This window comes from Lichenostomus cassidix, chromosome 21 (assembly GCF_008360975.1).
Source record: "Lichenostomus cassidix isolate B80296 chromosome 21, HeHo_3.0, whole genome shotgun sequence".
In the NCBI taxonomy this organism is placed as follows: Eukaryota; Metazoa; Chordata; class Aves; order Passeriformes; family Meliphagidae; genus Lichenostomus; species Lichenostomus cassidix.
The window spans coordinates 5,275,898-5,288,992 of NC_139501.1; the positions used below are offsets into that span (position 1 = coordinate 5,275,898).

At 54.4% G+C, this 13,095-nt stretch overlaps 2 protein-coding genes and 1 long non-coding RNA gene across 9 annotated transcripts in view; all 3 read right to left on the reverse strand.

The window, feature by feature from the left end:
- The window catches only part of CCDC30 (coiled-coil domain containing 30), a 37,904-nt gene extending 29,464 nt beyond the window's left edge, over positions 1-8,440 (reverse strand). For 5 of the 7 annotated variants that reach the window (XM_085080352.1, XM_085080357.1, XM_085080356.1 and 2 more), the window contains exons 1-3: positions 8,084-8,216; positions 7,127-7,247; positions 1,198-1,373 (exon numbers count right to left, since the gene is read on the reverse strand). In XM_085080352.1, coding sequence (XP_084936478.1) covers positions 1,198-1,373; positions 7,127-7,247; positions 8,084-8,092 — 306 coding nt within the window. In that variant the 5' untranslated portion in view covers positions 8,093-8,216. Of the gene's footprint in view, positions 1-1,197; positions 1,374-7,126; positions 7,248-8,083 lie in introns of all 7 variants that reach the window. The other 2 variants (XM_085080350.1, XM_085080351.1) reach the window with 2 other exon arrangements.
- On the reverse strand, positions 3,567-7,120 carry LOC146428351 (uncharacterized). Its single transcript, XR_014856182.1, has 2 exons — positions 6,990-7,120; positions 3,567-3,735 (listed from the first exon to the last, which is right to left on the reverse strand). It is a non-coding gene; the product is annotated as an uncharacterized LOC146428351 (long non-coding RNA).
- Positions 8,441-9,808: 1,368 nt separating the features above from the next.
- On the reverse strand, positions 9,809-13,090 carry PPCS (phosphopantothenoylcysteine synthetase). Its single transcript, XM_085079810.1, has 3 exons — positions 12,506-13,090; positions 11,787-11,890; positions 9,809-10,313 (listed from the first exon to the last, which is right to left on the reverse strand). The coding sequence occupies exons 1-3, from the start codon at positions 13,026-13,028 to the stop codon at positions 9,990-9,992; spliced, it is 951 nt and encodes a 316-aa protein (XP_084935936.1). The 5' UTR covers positions 13,029-13,090; the 3' UTR covers positions 9,809-9,989.
- Positions 13,091-13,095: the final 5 nt, after the last annotated feature.

Consider the following 13,095-nt stretch of genomic DNA (forward strand, 5'->3'; position numbering starts at 1 on the left):
GCCACGTTGGAGCAATCTGGTCTAGTGGACGGTGTTCCTGCTCCCTTCCAATCCAAACTGCTGTGTGATTCCATTCCTGTCAGCAGGGAGAAACAGAAAGGAACAAGAGCAGAAGCCCTGACCCCTATTTTAGGTCTTGCTCCCTCCTCACTGCTTGGGAGCTCAGGCACAAACAGCAGCTCCCAGAATCCCAGAGCACTGCTGAACTCAACTTCCATGGAGACATGGCCATAATCAGGAGTAGGGGGAAATTGGTGGCCTTGGAACCATAGAATCAAAATATCCTGAGCTGGAAGGAACCCACAGGATCATCCAGTCCAACCCCTGGCCCTGCACAGACACCCCAACAGTCCCACCCTGTGCCTCACAGCACTGTCCAAACACCCCTGGAGCTCTGGCAGCCTTGGGGCCATGACCATTCCCTGGGGAGCCTGGGCAGTGCCCCAGCACCCTCTGGGGGAAGAACCTTTTCCTGATATCCAATCTAACCCTCCCTGGCACAGCTCCAGCCATTCCCTCAGTCCTGTCCCTGATCACAGAGCAGAGATCAAAGCTGCCCCCAGTGAGAGTCCCCTCAGCCTCCTCTGCTCCAGCTGAACCCAGAGAAAGTCATTCTCACCTAGTGAAGATCCTCAATCACATCACAAACCCCTCAACACAGTATTACAATAAATCCATTTCACTGCTCCTGTGCAGATGTGGGAGCAAATCAAGTGCAAAGTGTGAGAAATAAGAAAGGCATTGACCTACAATCATGGAATCCCAGACTGGTTTGGGTTGGGAGGGACCTTAAAGCTCATCCAGTGTCACCCTGCCACAGGCAGGGACACCTTCCACTATCCCAGGTTGCTCCAAGCCCTGTCCAGCCTGGCCTTGGACATTTCCAGGGATCCAGAGGCAGCCACAGCTTCTCTGGGCAACCTGTGCCAGGGCCTCACCACCCTCACAGGGAACAATTCCTTCCCAATATCCAATCTAAACCTGTTCTGTCCATTTGAAGCCATTCCCCCTTGCCCTGGCATTCCAGGCTCTGGTAAATACTCTCTCCATCTTTCTTGTAGCTCCTTCAGGTACTTCAGCCCCAAGACTCCACAGTGGCCTCAGAGACAAGAAAAGCAGTTTTCATTACAGAAACATCCCAAAGACATTCCTTCCCCAGCAGCTCTCAGGCAGCCAGAGGCACTGAGCAGAAGGTACCTGGAGCCCATCCGGGGTGCTGTGGGATTCCAGCTGCCGGGCTGCCTCTGCCAGCTGTCCCAGCAGTGCCGCCCTCTCCACCAGGAAATAGGCGACCTGTTCGCTGGCAGGACTGCGGGAGATCTGGGATAAACCTTCCTGCTCCAGCATCTCCTCCACCTCCTTCAGCTGGGCTTCTGCAAGGCAAGGCTTGGTGTCAGCACAGGAACAAACAGGACAGGTTTTCCTGGAGATCTGTGTTACTCTAAGCATTCCTCACTGCAACAGCCCCATTTTTTTCCTGCAGCCCAACAGCTACTCCAGTCTCTCCAGCTTCCCACCTCCCTCACTGCCTCCCATTCCCTGCTATCCATTATCTCAGCCCTAGTCCCTCTCCCTGCTATCCATTATCTCAGCCCTATTCCCTCTCTCTCAAGGTTTCTCTTCACACCCAGCCTGCCAAGCATGTGATAGAATCTGTTCCACCCAGAGTTCTCCCAACCTGGTTTATCCTCAGCCCCTTCAACCCTGAGTACAGCTTGGTGGAAACTAAACACCAGATTAAACAGGCACTGAGGGAACCAGAGAATCATTCAGGTTGGAAAAGACATCCAAGATCATCAGTTCCAAATCTCATCAGGTCCAGCCTTGGGGAGAAAGCAAACACATGGACATGGAGTCACAAACACATTTTCTTTGGTAGGAGACACACAAAATACCAGATGACTCCTAGAGACCATCACTGTTTTCCCAAGTAATGTCTGGGAAGGAGGCAGATCTGAATATCTTTAAGAATTAAACTGCCAATGCTTCACCATTTATCCCAAAATAATAGCCAGAAGTTCTCTGTACTGGGAAAAACTTCCAGATTCCAGGGTCTCCAAGGCAGAAAGGTGACAACAACACTTGCAGAAGTCAGTTTATGTTGGGCACCATCATGTTTGTGCAACAAATAGTTGTTAAAGAGACCCCTTGTTGGTGTGGTTGGAATTAACCTGCCAGGAGAAAATGAGGAACCTTTAGTGTCCAGCATGGTCAGGGCAGCAACTCCTGCATTGGATCCAGCAGCTTGTGGAGCCAGGAAAGGGCTTTTCAAACCCTCCCTGTGTCATTCATATTAAAACCACAACCAAGAGACCAAATTTCTAGCCCAGAACAGATTATAAAGATTTCCAAGCGTTATAGGATGGGAAGTGCAGGGAGTTGTATAAAGTGCTAAACTAACGGAGTCTGTGACCAGAGAATTGGTATTTTCTACAGTGGTTAACAAAGCAATTACCAATGGCCTTTTTACATATTTTTCTTTAATGAGGAATAATATGTATGTAGAAAAGACCTACTTAAAGGCTTCATTTATATTCCTTTAATCAGATCATTATTTAATAACTTATATACATTGCTGTTGGAGTGGTATACATTTTGCAGCTCTTTGTATTTTGTGGTAGATGGAATTGAAGTGATACAAAATGCAAATTGGAGGAGGGGTATTCCCACTCTTTCCCTGCTCAGGGATCTAGAGTTGGACAGCAGAGGCTCAGCAGAGCAAATAATCCTCAGGCACAGGACACACAAGCCTGTCCCTCACTCTCATGCAGTGACAACACAGCAGCCAACGCCATCACACCCCCAGGCTCTGATCAATTCCATGTTTCCACTCTGCACAGCCAGCTCGGTGCAGCCCTGTGGATGGAAAACACCCTGCGGTTTGCCAGGCGCCTTCCCCAGGGATACAAAGCACAGCCTGCTCAATAGAGGGTCAAACAGGGCTCCCCAGCAGCTCCTGCTGCAGCACAGCAAAGCAGGCAGTGTGCAGGATCAGAACTGCTCCATGTGCCTCGGGAAGAGTGTATGGATCACACTGAACTGAACCCCAACCTGCCTGGCAGTTTCCTCCCACAGTTTTGCCAAATCACAGCTAAAATTAATAGAAACTGCTCTGGTTTTTGGCCAAGATGGGATCTCCAGTGCCCTGAGCCACCTTCAGCTGCCAGGGCTCTCCTTGTCCCCAGGCTGCAATGCAGGATGAAGTGGTATCATTTTAGATCCAAGACAAATTCCACAGGCTGGAGAGAAGCAAGGATTTGTGAGGATGAGGGATGTCTGCCCCACACAGCACAGGTTACCTCCATGTAAACCCCACTGATTCCTTACAAACCCCTTCCCTTCCCCATCCAACCCCTGCCCCAGGCACTGTCACACCACAGCTCCACTGGTATCTCCCATCTCTGCTCAAACTTGTTTGGAAGCAAATTTTGTATTAATATTTGTATTTTCCTACCCCAGGAATACTCTCAGAAACAGCAACCACCTCACCCCACCAAAGCCCTGCATTCTCCAGCCCTGCTGGGTGTTTAACCAGCCCACCTGTTACAACAAACAAACTCAGACCATGACAGTTTCTTCTTTTTATTCCACTTTTTAAACAAATCCAGGCAGCTCCCCCAGTGCTGTTTCACTGCCATTCCAGTTGTTTTTCAGGAAGGCTTTTGGGAGTGCCATTGATCTGCCCTCCAACAACACCCAGCGTGTTCAGCGAGAGCATCAGAAACAGATCAGGAACTGCCTGGAGGGAAGGAAAAATGTCACTCTGGGCAGAGGTATCAAATGAGGTGAAGCTCAGCTCGATGGCCCAGCATCAACCAGCCGTGGCTGCTCCCTGCAGGAACCTGTGAGCCCAGGATGGGCACAGAGCAAATGTGTGAGTAGGGATTTACTTTGTATCTTCAGAACTGCTCAGTGTCAGTCACCAGCACTAATTATCCTCAGGGCCTAAAGAAGGGCTGGAGAGGGACTTTGGACAAGGGCCTGGACTGCCAGGACAAGGGGGAATGGCTTCCCACTGCCAGAGGGCAGGGTTAGATGGGAGACTGGGAGCAAATTCTTGGCCGTGAGGGTGGGGAGACCCTGGTACAGGTTACCCAGAGAAGCTGTGGCTGCCCCTGGATCCCTGGAAGTGTCCAAGGCCAGGCTGGACAGGACTTGGAACAACCTGGGCTAGTGGAAGGTGTCCCTGCCCATGGCAGGGGGTGGGATGGGATGATCTTTAAGGTCCTTCCAACCCAACCCAGTCTGTAATTCCATGATTGTATGAAACAGCTTTTAGCAGATCAAGCTGCTCCAAACGATCCCAGACCAAGCAGCGTTTCTGATCACTTTGCCTGCTGTTAGGAGTGTGTTCAGTCCTCAGAGCCCACTCAAGGGTCTCCAGGCTCCCTTCCCCAGCTCTCATCTCAGATGGATCAGGACAGATCTGCCACTCACCCTGCACCACTCACAGCTCAAAGCCCCTCCTTTGTACCACCAGCTAGCACCAGCCACTGTCCCCAACTGCTCCTTCCCATTCTCCTTTCAATGCTTCCAAAAGCTACCAACCACCATCCTGCCCTCTTGCCTTGCCCACGTTTTTACAATCCCAGCGGACCAGGGTCTGCCTTTCCACAAGTCCCTTCTCCAGCCCGATCCACTGGATCATCCTGTGCCTGCTGAGACACCCAGATGTCCTGCAAAAATAACAGGGGGAGCAAGACCTGGAGCACAAACCCCATGGGGAGTAGCTGAGGGAGTTTAGGGGTCTCAGCCTGGAGAAAAGGAGGCTCAGGTGGGACCTTCTGGTTCTGCACAACTCCCTGACAGGAGCAGGCAGGTGGTCAGGCTGTGCTCTCAGGGAACAGGGACAGGACAAGAGGAAACAGCCTCAAGCTGTGCCAGGGGAGGCTCAGGTTGGATATTCATAGAAAGGCTGGTCAGGCACTGGCACAGCTGCCCAGAGAAGCAGTAGAGTCACCATTCCTGGAACTGTTAAAAAAACTTGTGGATGTGGCATTTGGGGTTGACCTGCCAGTGCTGGGGGAATGGTTGGATTTGATGATCCTAGAGGGCTTTTCCAAACTAAACATTGCCATGATTCCAAGAACTCTGACGAAAAGCAGAGGCCTGGGGAGCAGACAGGGATGCAGCACAGGGACATGTTAGAGACCTGGAGCAGCCCAACAGAAGCCTTTGGGAATGTGCAGCATCTCCAAACACATCCATCTACTCCATACCAGAGATGGCCAGGGAGATTTTTTTGTGAAGAGGCTGACCTAGAACCATGGACCACAGAATCAAAATATCCTGAGCTGGAAGGAACACACAGGATCATCCCCTGGCCCTGCACAGACAACCAACAATCCCACCCTGTGCCTCAAAGCACTGTCCAAACACTCCTGGAGCTCTGGCAGCCTTGGGGCCATGACCATTCCCTGGGGAGCCTGGGCAGTGCCCCAGCACCCTCTGGGGGAAGAATCTTTTCCTGATATCCAATTTAACCCTCCCTGGCACAGCTCCAGCCATTCCCTCAGTCCTGTCCCTGGTCACCAGAGCAGAGATCAGAGCTGCCCTTCAGGAGGAGCTGCAGCCCCAGTGAATCTCCCCTCAGCCTTCTCTGCTCCAGCTGAACAAACCTGGATAAAAGGACCATGTAGCTCAATAAAGTGCTCCACGAGCACCCAAAACATCTCAGGCTGCCATCTCTCCCTGCAGGTAGGAGTAGGGCTTCCAGATTCTTAAATTATCCACACAAATCCCAGCATGGCAGCCAATGTCAGCAGTGAGGCAGCAACAATTCCTGAACCTCAAAATCTGAGTGATATCCCAAAAAAATCCCTCCAGAAACACCCTAAGGCACCAAAGCCACACAACCCCCCCAGGGACAGCACACTGAGAACAGCTGGATGGCAATTAGCAATTGTTCATGGATACACCGAGATCCATGGACAGAGATCTCGGTTTCCATTCCAGAGTTACTCATTGCTCAACAGCCTCAGGAATCCCTAATAAATTGAGAAAATCCAGAGGAGCAGAGCCACCAGGAGGAAATGATTGCATTCCAGCTTTGGGAACATTCTGTCCTTCTCCTGCCACCTCGTGGGAAGGGAAGGAACCAGGAACAGAGTTTTCTGCCACAGAAAGGCTCCCAAGAGTGCTCATTATTCATTTCAACCTTTGTAAGCAGCGTTTTCCCCACAAACCACGGCTTTAGGTGCCCAGAGACACCAAATTTTTAGGTAAATCCATCTTTGGAAAGTCACACCGCCGGAAGTGCTCCCTGAAAGCCCAACAGATGCTCAAAATTTTCCCAAAACTCCTGTATTTGCTGCCCCAAACAAAGCCTGAATCACAAAGAAACACTTCAAGTTGTGTCATCACCCCCAATTTTACTTTATAGCCAGCATAACACAGCCCACAAAAGGAGTTAATGGTGACATGGGCTATGAGCAGCACTGAAAGTGCAACAGAAGGCTGAAGAAAATCAAGAATTAAACCCAGCAAAAGTGACCCCAGAGTTTGAAAATAAATTATTTGAAGTTAAATGAGTGAAATAATTTGTTTAAACAAAATTACTGAAGCTCTGAGGGCCCTAAGCAACCTGGTCTAGTGGAAGGTGTCCCTGGCCATGGCCAGCAGTGGGACTGGATGAACTTTAAGGTCTCTTCCAAACCATCCTGGGATTCCATGACAATGAGCACCCCCAAGTTCTGAATCACCAGCATAAACAATTCCTGTGCCCCATATTGTTTTAAAAAAATACAGAGTTTGTGTAAACCAAAGCCAAGGGGAAATTCACTGCCTTGGTGGGAGTGAGGAGTCACAGACAATTCAGAGCTGAAAACCAGAGAGCACCATCAATTCTGGTCTTCAAACAGCCTCTGGAAGATGCTTCAAGCAACAACAGAGCTACAAGGAAAACCTGCCAAATTCCCTGAATGAAAGCAGTAAAAGCAGACAAGAACCTCTATATCAATTATAAATCTGTTATAACAGCTCATTAACACTTATAGCAACTTTGTGAACAACAAACCACTGAGAACTCCCTGAGAACTCCCCAAAAAATGCTGCTCAGCTCTCCAGGAAGCTTTCCAGACCCAAACACCTGCCAGTGCATTTCTGAGCTCCAGAGGGAAGGCATTACCCTGCTGCAGCTGCAGCTGTGCCAGCTCCAACCTGAGCTGCTCGTTCTCCTTCTCATACTCAGAAGCAATGGCATCCTGTTCCTCTGTCAGGGTACGGACGTGGCCCACGTAGCTTTCCACCTGGAATAAAGAAAATCCAGCTATTCCTGTGTCTGCCAGAGCTTCCACAGTGAGCCAGCAGCACACAGAGCTCTCCATCCCATCAAGTTTACAGGGTAACGTCAAATATTTGCAGGGCAATATGTTTTATGCCTTTGGAACACCTGAGGATGGTAAAACTTTTACTGGGAGGTCAGGAGGTGATGCAGCTCTGTGGGTTGGGATGTGGAGAGCTTTAGACCATGGCTCTGTGGGAGCTGCTGGGCTCACCAGGTGCTTCTTGATGGCCAGCATGAGGAATGGGGACATGAACCCCAAGTCCCCGAGGGCAGCAGTGTGGCAGTGACACCCCTGAACCTGCTGCTGCTCAGAAGGGATCAGGGGATGCAGGTCTGTGTGCTGAACCCAGGGGGTATCCCAGAACCACTGAGGTTGGAAAAGACTCCCAAGAGCCCAGCCTGTGACAAAACTCCACCTTGTCACGAGACCAGAGCACTGAGTGCCACATCCAGTCGTTCTCTGGACACCTCCAGGGACAGCAATGCCACCACTGCCCTTGGCAGCCCCTGTCAATGCCTGACTACTTTTTCAGTGAAGAAATTCCTCGAGTCCAACCTGAATCTCTCTGGGCACAGCTTGTGGCCATTCCCTCTCTGTCCTCTCTTTTGCTCCCTGGGATCAGGGAACCCAAACCCCACCTGGCTACCCCTCCTCTCCCCTGTCAGGGAGTTCTGGAGAGCCAGAAGGTCCCCCTGAGCCTCCTTTTCTCCAGACTGAGCCCTCCCAGCCCCCTCAGCCGCTCCTGCTGCTCCAGCCCCTTCCCAGCTCCGCTCCCTTCCCAGGCCAGCCTCCCTTACGTCTCTCATGTCTTGAGCCCGCCGCCGCTCCAGCTCGCCCAGCCGGGTCTCTGCTCGCCGCAGCAGCCGCCAGGCCAGGCCCAGCTGCTCCTCGGCCGGGGCCGCGGGGTCAGCGCCCTCCGCCCGCAGCCAGCAGCGGATGGTGTCAGCCGGCACCGGGGGCTCCGCCTGCGGGGCAGCGAGAGCAGCCGTGAGGGACGGGGGAGCGCGGTACCCGACCCCCTCGGGCCGATAATGGGTGTACAGCCGGCCCACCCAACACCCCTGACCGGGCCGGGGCACAGCCAACACCCCGAACCTCCCACGGGCCGGTCCCGGGGGTACGGCGGGCCCCAGACCCACCCCGGGGGTACAACGGGCCCCAGACCCACCCCGGGCCGGTCCCGAGGGTACAACGGGCCCCGAACCTCCCACGGGCCGGTCCCGGGGGTACGGCGGGCCCCAGACCCTCCCAGGGCCGGTCCCAGGGGTACGGCGGGCCCCAGACCCACCCAGAGCCGGTCCCGGGGGTACAACGGGCCCCAGACCCGCCCCGGGCCGGTCCCGGCGGTACAACGGGCCCCACACCGCCCTCGGGCACCCACCGCAGCGGCGGCCACCTCCATGCAGCGGGACTGCCCGCGCGGCGCCATGGCAACAGACCACGCCCCAACAGCCATACTGCGAATGGTTAGGCCACGCCCCACCGCTGACGTCACGCCAGGACAAGAAGGCCACGCCCCCTCGCTCCCGACGCCCCCTGGCGGCCGGCAGTGGGCACAGCGCCGCTCCCGCCAGGGTCACCCCTGGTCACCCAAAAGGGGACAAAAACCCGAACGAAAGACGCCAAAAATCTTCCAGGTTTTCTTCTAAATCACAAGCGGATCTGCTGGAGGTGAAGGGGAAGCGGGCAAGTATATGGAGCCCAGCCTGGAGTAGAGAAGGCTTCAGGGAGACCTTAGAGACCATGCCAGTTCCTACAAGGGATTCCAAGAAAGCTGTAAAGGGACTTAGGACAAGGACATGGAATAGCAGGACAAGAGGGGATGGTTTCCCACTGCCAGAGGGCAGGTTAGATGGGATATTGGGAAGAAATTCTTGGCTGTGAGGGCGGGGGGGCCTGGCACAGGCTGCCCAGAGAAGCTGTGGCTGCTTCATCCCTGGAAGTGTTCTCCTTTTCTCAAACCTCGGCCTCAAGCTTGGATCTATGCCAGATCCATCCCCTGTGCTCTGTGCCAGATGTGGCCTTGCCTTTGTTTACAGAGCTCTGCAGTGACACTCGAGCCTTGTTTGGTGAGAGCTGCCCGAACACTGCCTTGGGAAACTTCCTGGTGCAAATGGAATATGAAGCAAAGCAACCTGCAAATAGCTGGGATGGAAGGAAAACCTTTGACAAAGCTCCTTTAGGGATGCTGCTGCAGCAGCTGAACTGTAGGAACATGGGATCTCTCCTGGCACAAGATCTGCTCCCCAAAGTCACTGTCACCTCATTCTCCTTTTTGCCACCCTGGTTTCACCATCCACTCTCAACACCAGATGATTCCCCACCCCAGGCATAAAACCAGCATATCCTCCCTGCAAAGCCCCATTCCTTCCTGCAGCCATTCCAAAAGAACCTTCAAAGAGGGAGTTTCAAGAAATTCTTTATATACAGAAACCTTCATCATGTCTCCTCCTCCCAGTTCTCCCAGCCCGCAGGACAGAAACCTCTCCTCCTTCAGACACCAGGACAAATATCCTTTGGAATGGTTTCACTTCCATGTATTTTTCTTTCACAAAGCCACACTAGCCATGGCCAAGCTGTAGAAAAGTGACACAGTGTTGGACGGCCCTCCTCAGTGTTCCATGGGGATTGATTGGTCTGTTTACCTGGACAGGGAATCACTCCAGTCCCAGAACTATTCCCTTGTTCAGTCCGAGCTGCTCCTCAGCCTTTCCTCTCTATAAAGGCTGTATGCTGGCCCTGGAGGTAACTCACAATCTTCTCCTCTAATTCCATGCCCTGTGCTATTTCCTCATCAGACAGGGATAAGGGAGTCTGTGAGTCCCTGGTGACAATGATGACAGAGGTCCTCCGCGATTCCAGGACGTTGGCCACCACCACCTGGTGCCGGTATTTCTCCAGAGCCTGCCGAGATTTGTTCAGGAGGATCTGGGGATCTGTCTCCAGTTTGAAGGAAATCACAAAAGCCTCGGGGGCCCAGTCTTTGACCAGGGGTGACAGCAGTTTTGGCACCATCTTCATCGTGATCTGCAGCGGGGAAAAGACAAAAATAGCATCAGTAAAAATACTACAGGGAGTTTTAATAGGAGATGGGATGGGAGAGAGGGAAGTTCCAGCTTTGTTTCATGTTCCATTGACACCAGGAAGTTCAAGGCAGAGTTTGGAGAGTTCTCACCAAACAAGGTTCAAATGACACTGTAAATCTAAATTACATGATCATGTGGTGCTCACAATCAGGGAGTTCTGAGGCCAGGCCACGGGAACTCTGCATTTCCAGAGCTAACCCCATTCTGGGAATATAAACATGAGCAGAGAGGACTAAAAAAAACATTACAACTGCAGAAATCTGAGTTTTCAGCTCTCCGGAATCCAGGCAGTTTATCCCATCTTCACCTTTCCTTCTACCAACTCCTTAATGCATCAAAGTGCCAAAGCATGGGGGAAAAAGTAGGAAATTCTGCTCTCCAGCTTCCTGACCTCTGGATCCACCACTGGGAAACAGGTCTCATGTTTCCAATGCTAACAATAAAGAACGGAGCCCAGCAACTTCTTAGAAGGTAATTAATTAAATATATTTGGTATTTGTCATATAAAGAATTCCAGAGCCACCTGCTCCCATTGCTGAGAGGCAGCTGGGTGCTGCAGTGTTGGACTGTACAAGCAGGATGAATCCCAGAGACATGGAATGGTTTGGGATGGAAGGGACCTTAAATCCCATCTCATCCCACCCCCTGCCATGTTCAGGGACACTTTCTACTGTCCCAGACTGCTCCAAGTCCTGCCCAACCTGGCCTTGGACACTTCCAGGGATCCAGGGGCAGCCACAGCTTCTCTGGGCACCCTGTGCCAGGGCCTCACCACCCTCCCAGGGAAGAATTTCTTCCCAATATCGAATCTAAACCTGTTCTGTCAGTTTGAAGCCATTCCCCCTTGCCCTGGCACTCCAGGCCCGAGTCCAAAGCCTCTCTCCAGACAAAAGGCAGCAACTCAAGTACTCCACGAGCTATTCTTGGAGCACTTCAGCTCTCTGAGACCCAGCCTCTCCTCATCTCCATGGAAGCACAGGCAGCTTTAAAGGAAAACCAGAAGAGCAGGAGGCACCTCAGGGGCCCCTCTTCACATGCACACCACAAGTGCAGATGTGTTGAAGCTGCTCCTATGAGACAGAGCAGCACTGAGCTCCCTGCAGATAACCCACAGCACCACTCACCCTTCATCCCACCCTAAAAATAAACCTGGATCAAAGCAGAGTGGAGCTGACCCTGCCCTGACCTCTCATCTGGGCCCCTCAGTGGAAGATAACAACACAACAGTGCAACTCCAGGATTTCCACAGGCTCTGTCCCTGTGGGATCTCACCCTCCTGCTCCCTCTGACAACATACACGAGCTGCTGCTTTGCAGCTTTCCCAGGTTTTACCCACAGCCAGGAGCAGGGCTCTGGGAGCAAGGAGGGGGTGGCAGAGGGGGTGGCAGAGGGGGCCATGCCCAGGGGGTCTCACCTGCAGGGGTCCCTCCGAGGACTGGATCTTGTGCTCAGGCATCTCGGAGGTTGGGATGTAGAAATCTGACACGGCAGCTGCCAGGTAGAACATGACACTGGAGCCTGTGGGAACATGACTGCTGTCCCCACTGCCATGGCCTTGCCCTGTCACCCCAGAGCCAGCCGGGCTGCCACCCACACACACCAGCCAGGGACCCCTTCAGGGACCCCTCAGCAGCATGCTGAGCAGGGCAGCACTGACTCCACCCTGGCTCCCCTCAGACATGCTGTTCTCCATGGGGGTCTGCCTTGTCACCTCCTCCCAAGCCCCCAGCGACAGCCCAGACCCTCATCAGGGGTCCAGAAGCCCTCTAAGCAAGGGGGTCGCTTTGTCCCCTCAAGCCAGAGCCCCACAGGCCCCGGGGGCACCTCATACCTGGCCCTGGGGTCACCACAAGGGGGTTCTATCATCCATCATGCCGGGGACCTCCTTCCCCCTCAGCTTTTCGCCTGACAACCACCACATCCCATCGCCCTCAGCCCTCCTGTCCCCTCACATTGTCCCCCATGAGAGCTTCACCCTTCCTCCTCCTGCCCCTTCCCACAGCACCACCCTGCTCCCTCCTTCCCGAGCTCCCTCACACTGCACACCCCCCGGGGGTTCATCCTCTCCCGCCCCGTGCCCCACGACCCGCAGGCCACCCGTCCCTCCCTGCCGCTCCCGCCGGTTCCCCGTACCGAGGGGCGCCAGGGCGCGGGCGGCGGCGCGCAGCAGCGCCATGTACTCGGCGAGCCCGGTGAACTCGATGGCGAGCAGCGCGCCCGTCTCGGTGGCGTGTCGGTACTCGCGGAGCGCGGGCAGCAGCGCGGGCAGCGCGGCGGGAGCGGCGGCCACGCCGGGCGGCGGCCCCGGGGTGAGGCAGAGCGCGTCGAGCAGCGCGGGGCCGTGCGGCGGCAGGGCGCGGGCCCAGGGGAAGGCGGAGCGGGCGCGGTGCAGGAAGCACACGGCGTACCCGGCCCGAACGAGCCGCTCCGCCGAGGCGGCCCCGCGCCGGCCGCTGCTGAAGTTCTCCAGGAAGCGCACGGCGCGCGCCTCCAGCGGCACCTGCGTCCCGCCCGATGTCACCAGCGCCACGCGCCGCCCGCGCGCCGCCTGCGCCGCCGCCCACTCCCGCATCCGGCCCTCGGCCTCCGCCACGTCCGCGAAGTTGTCCTTGTCCTCGTCCTTCTCCTCCTTCTCCTGCCCCGCCGCCGCCGCCATGCCTGACGCGTCCCGCTCGCCGGAAGCCACGTGTGTCCCTCCCGGTAGCGGAAGTGTCGCCTTGGCA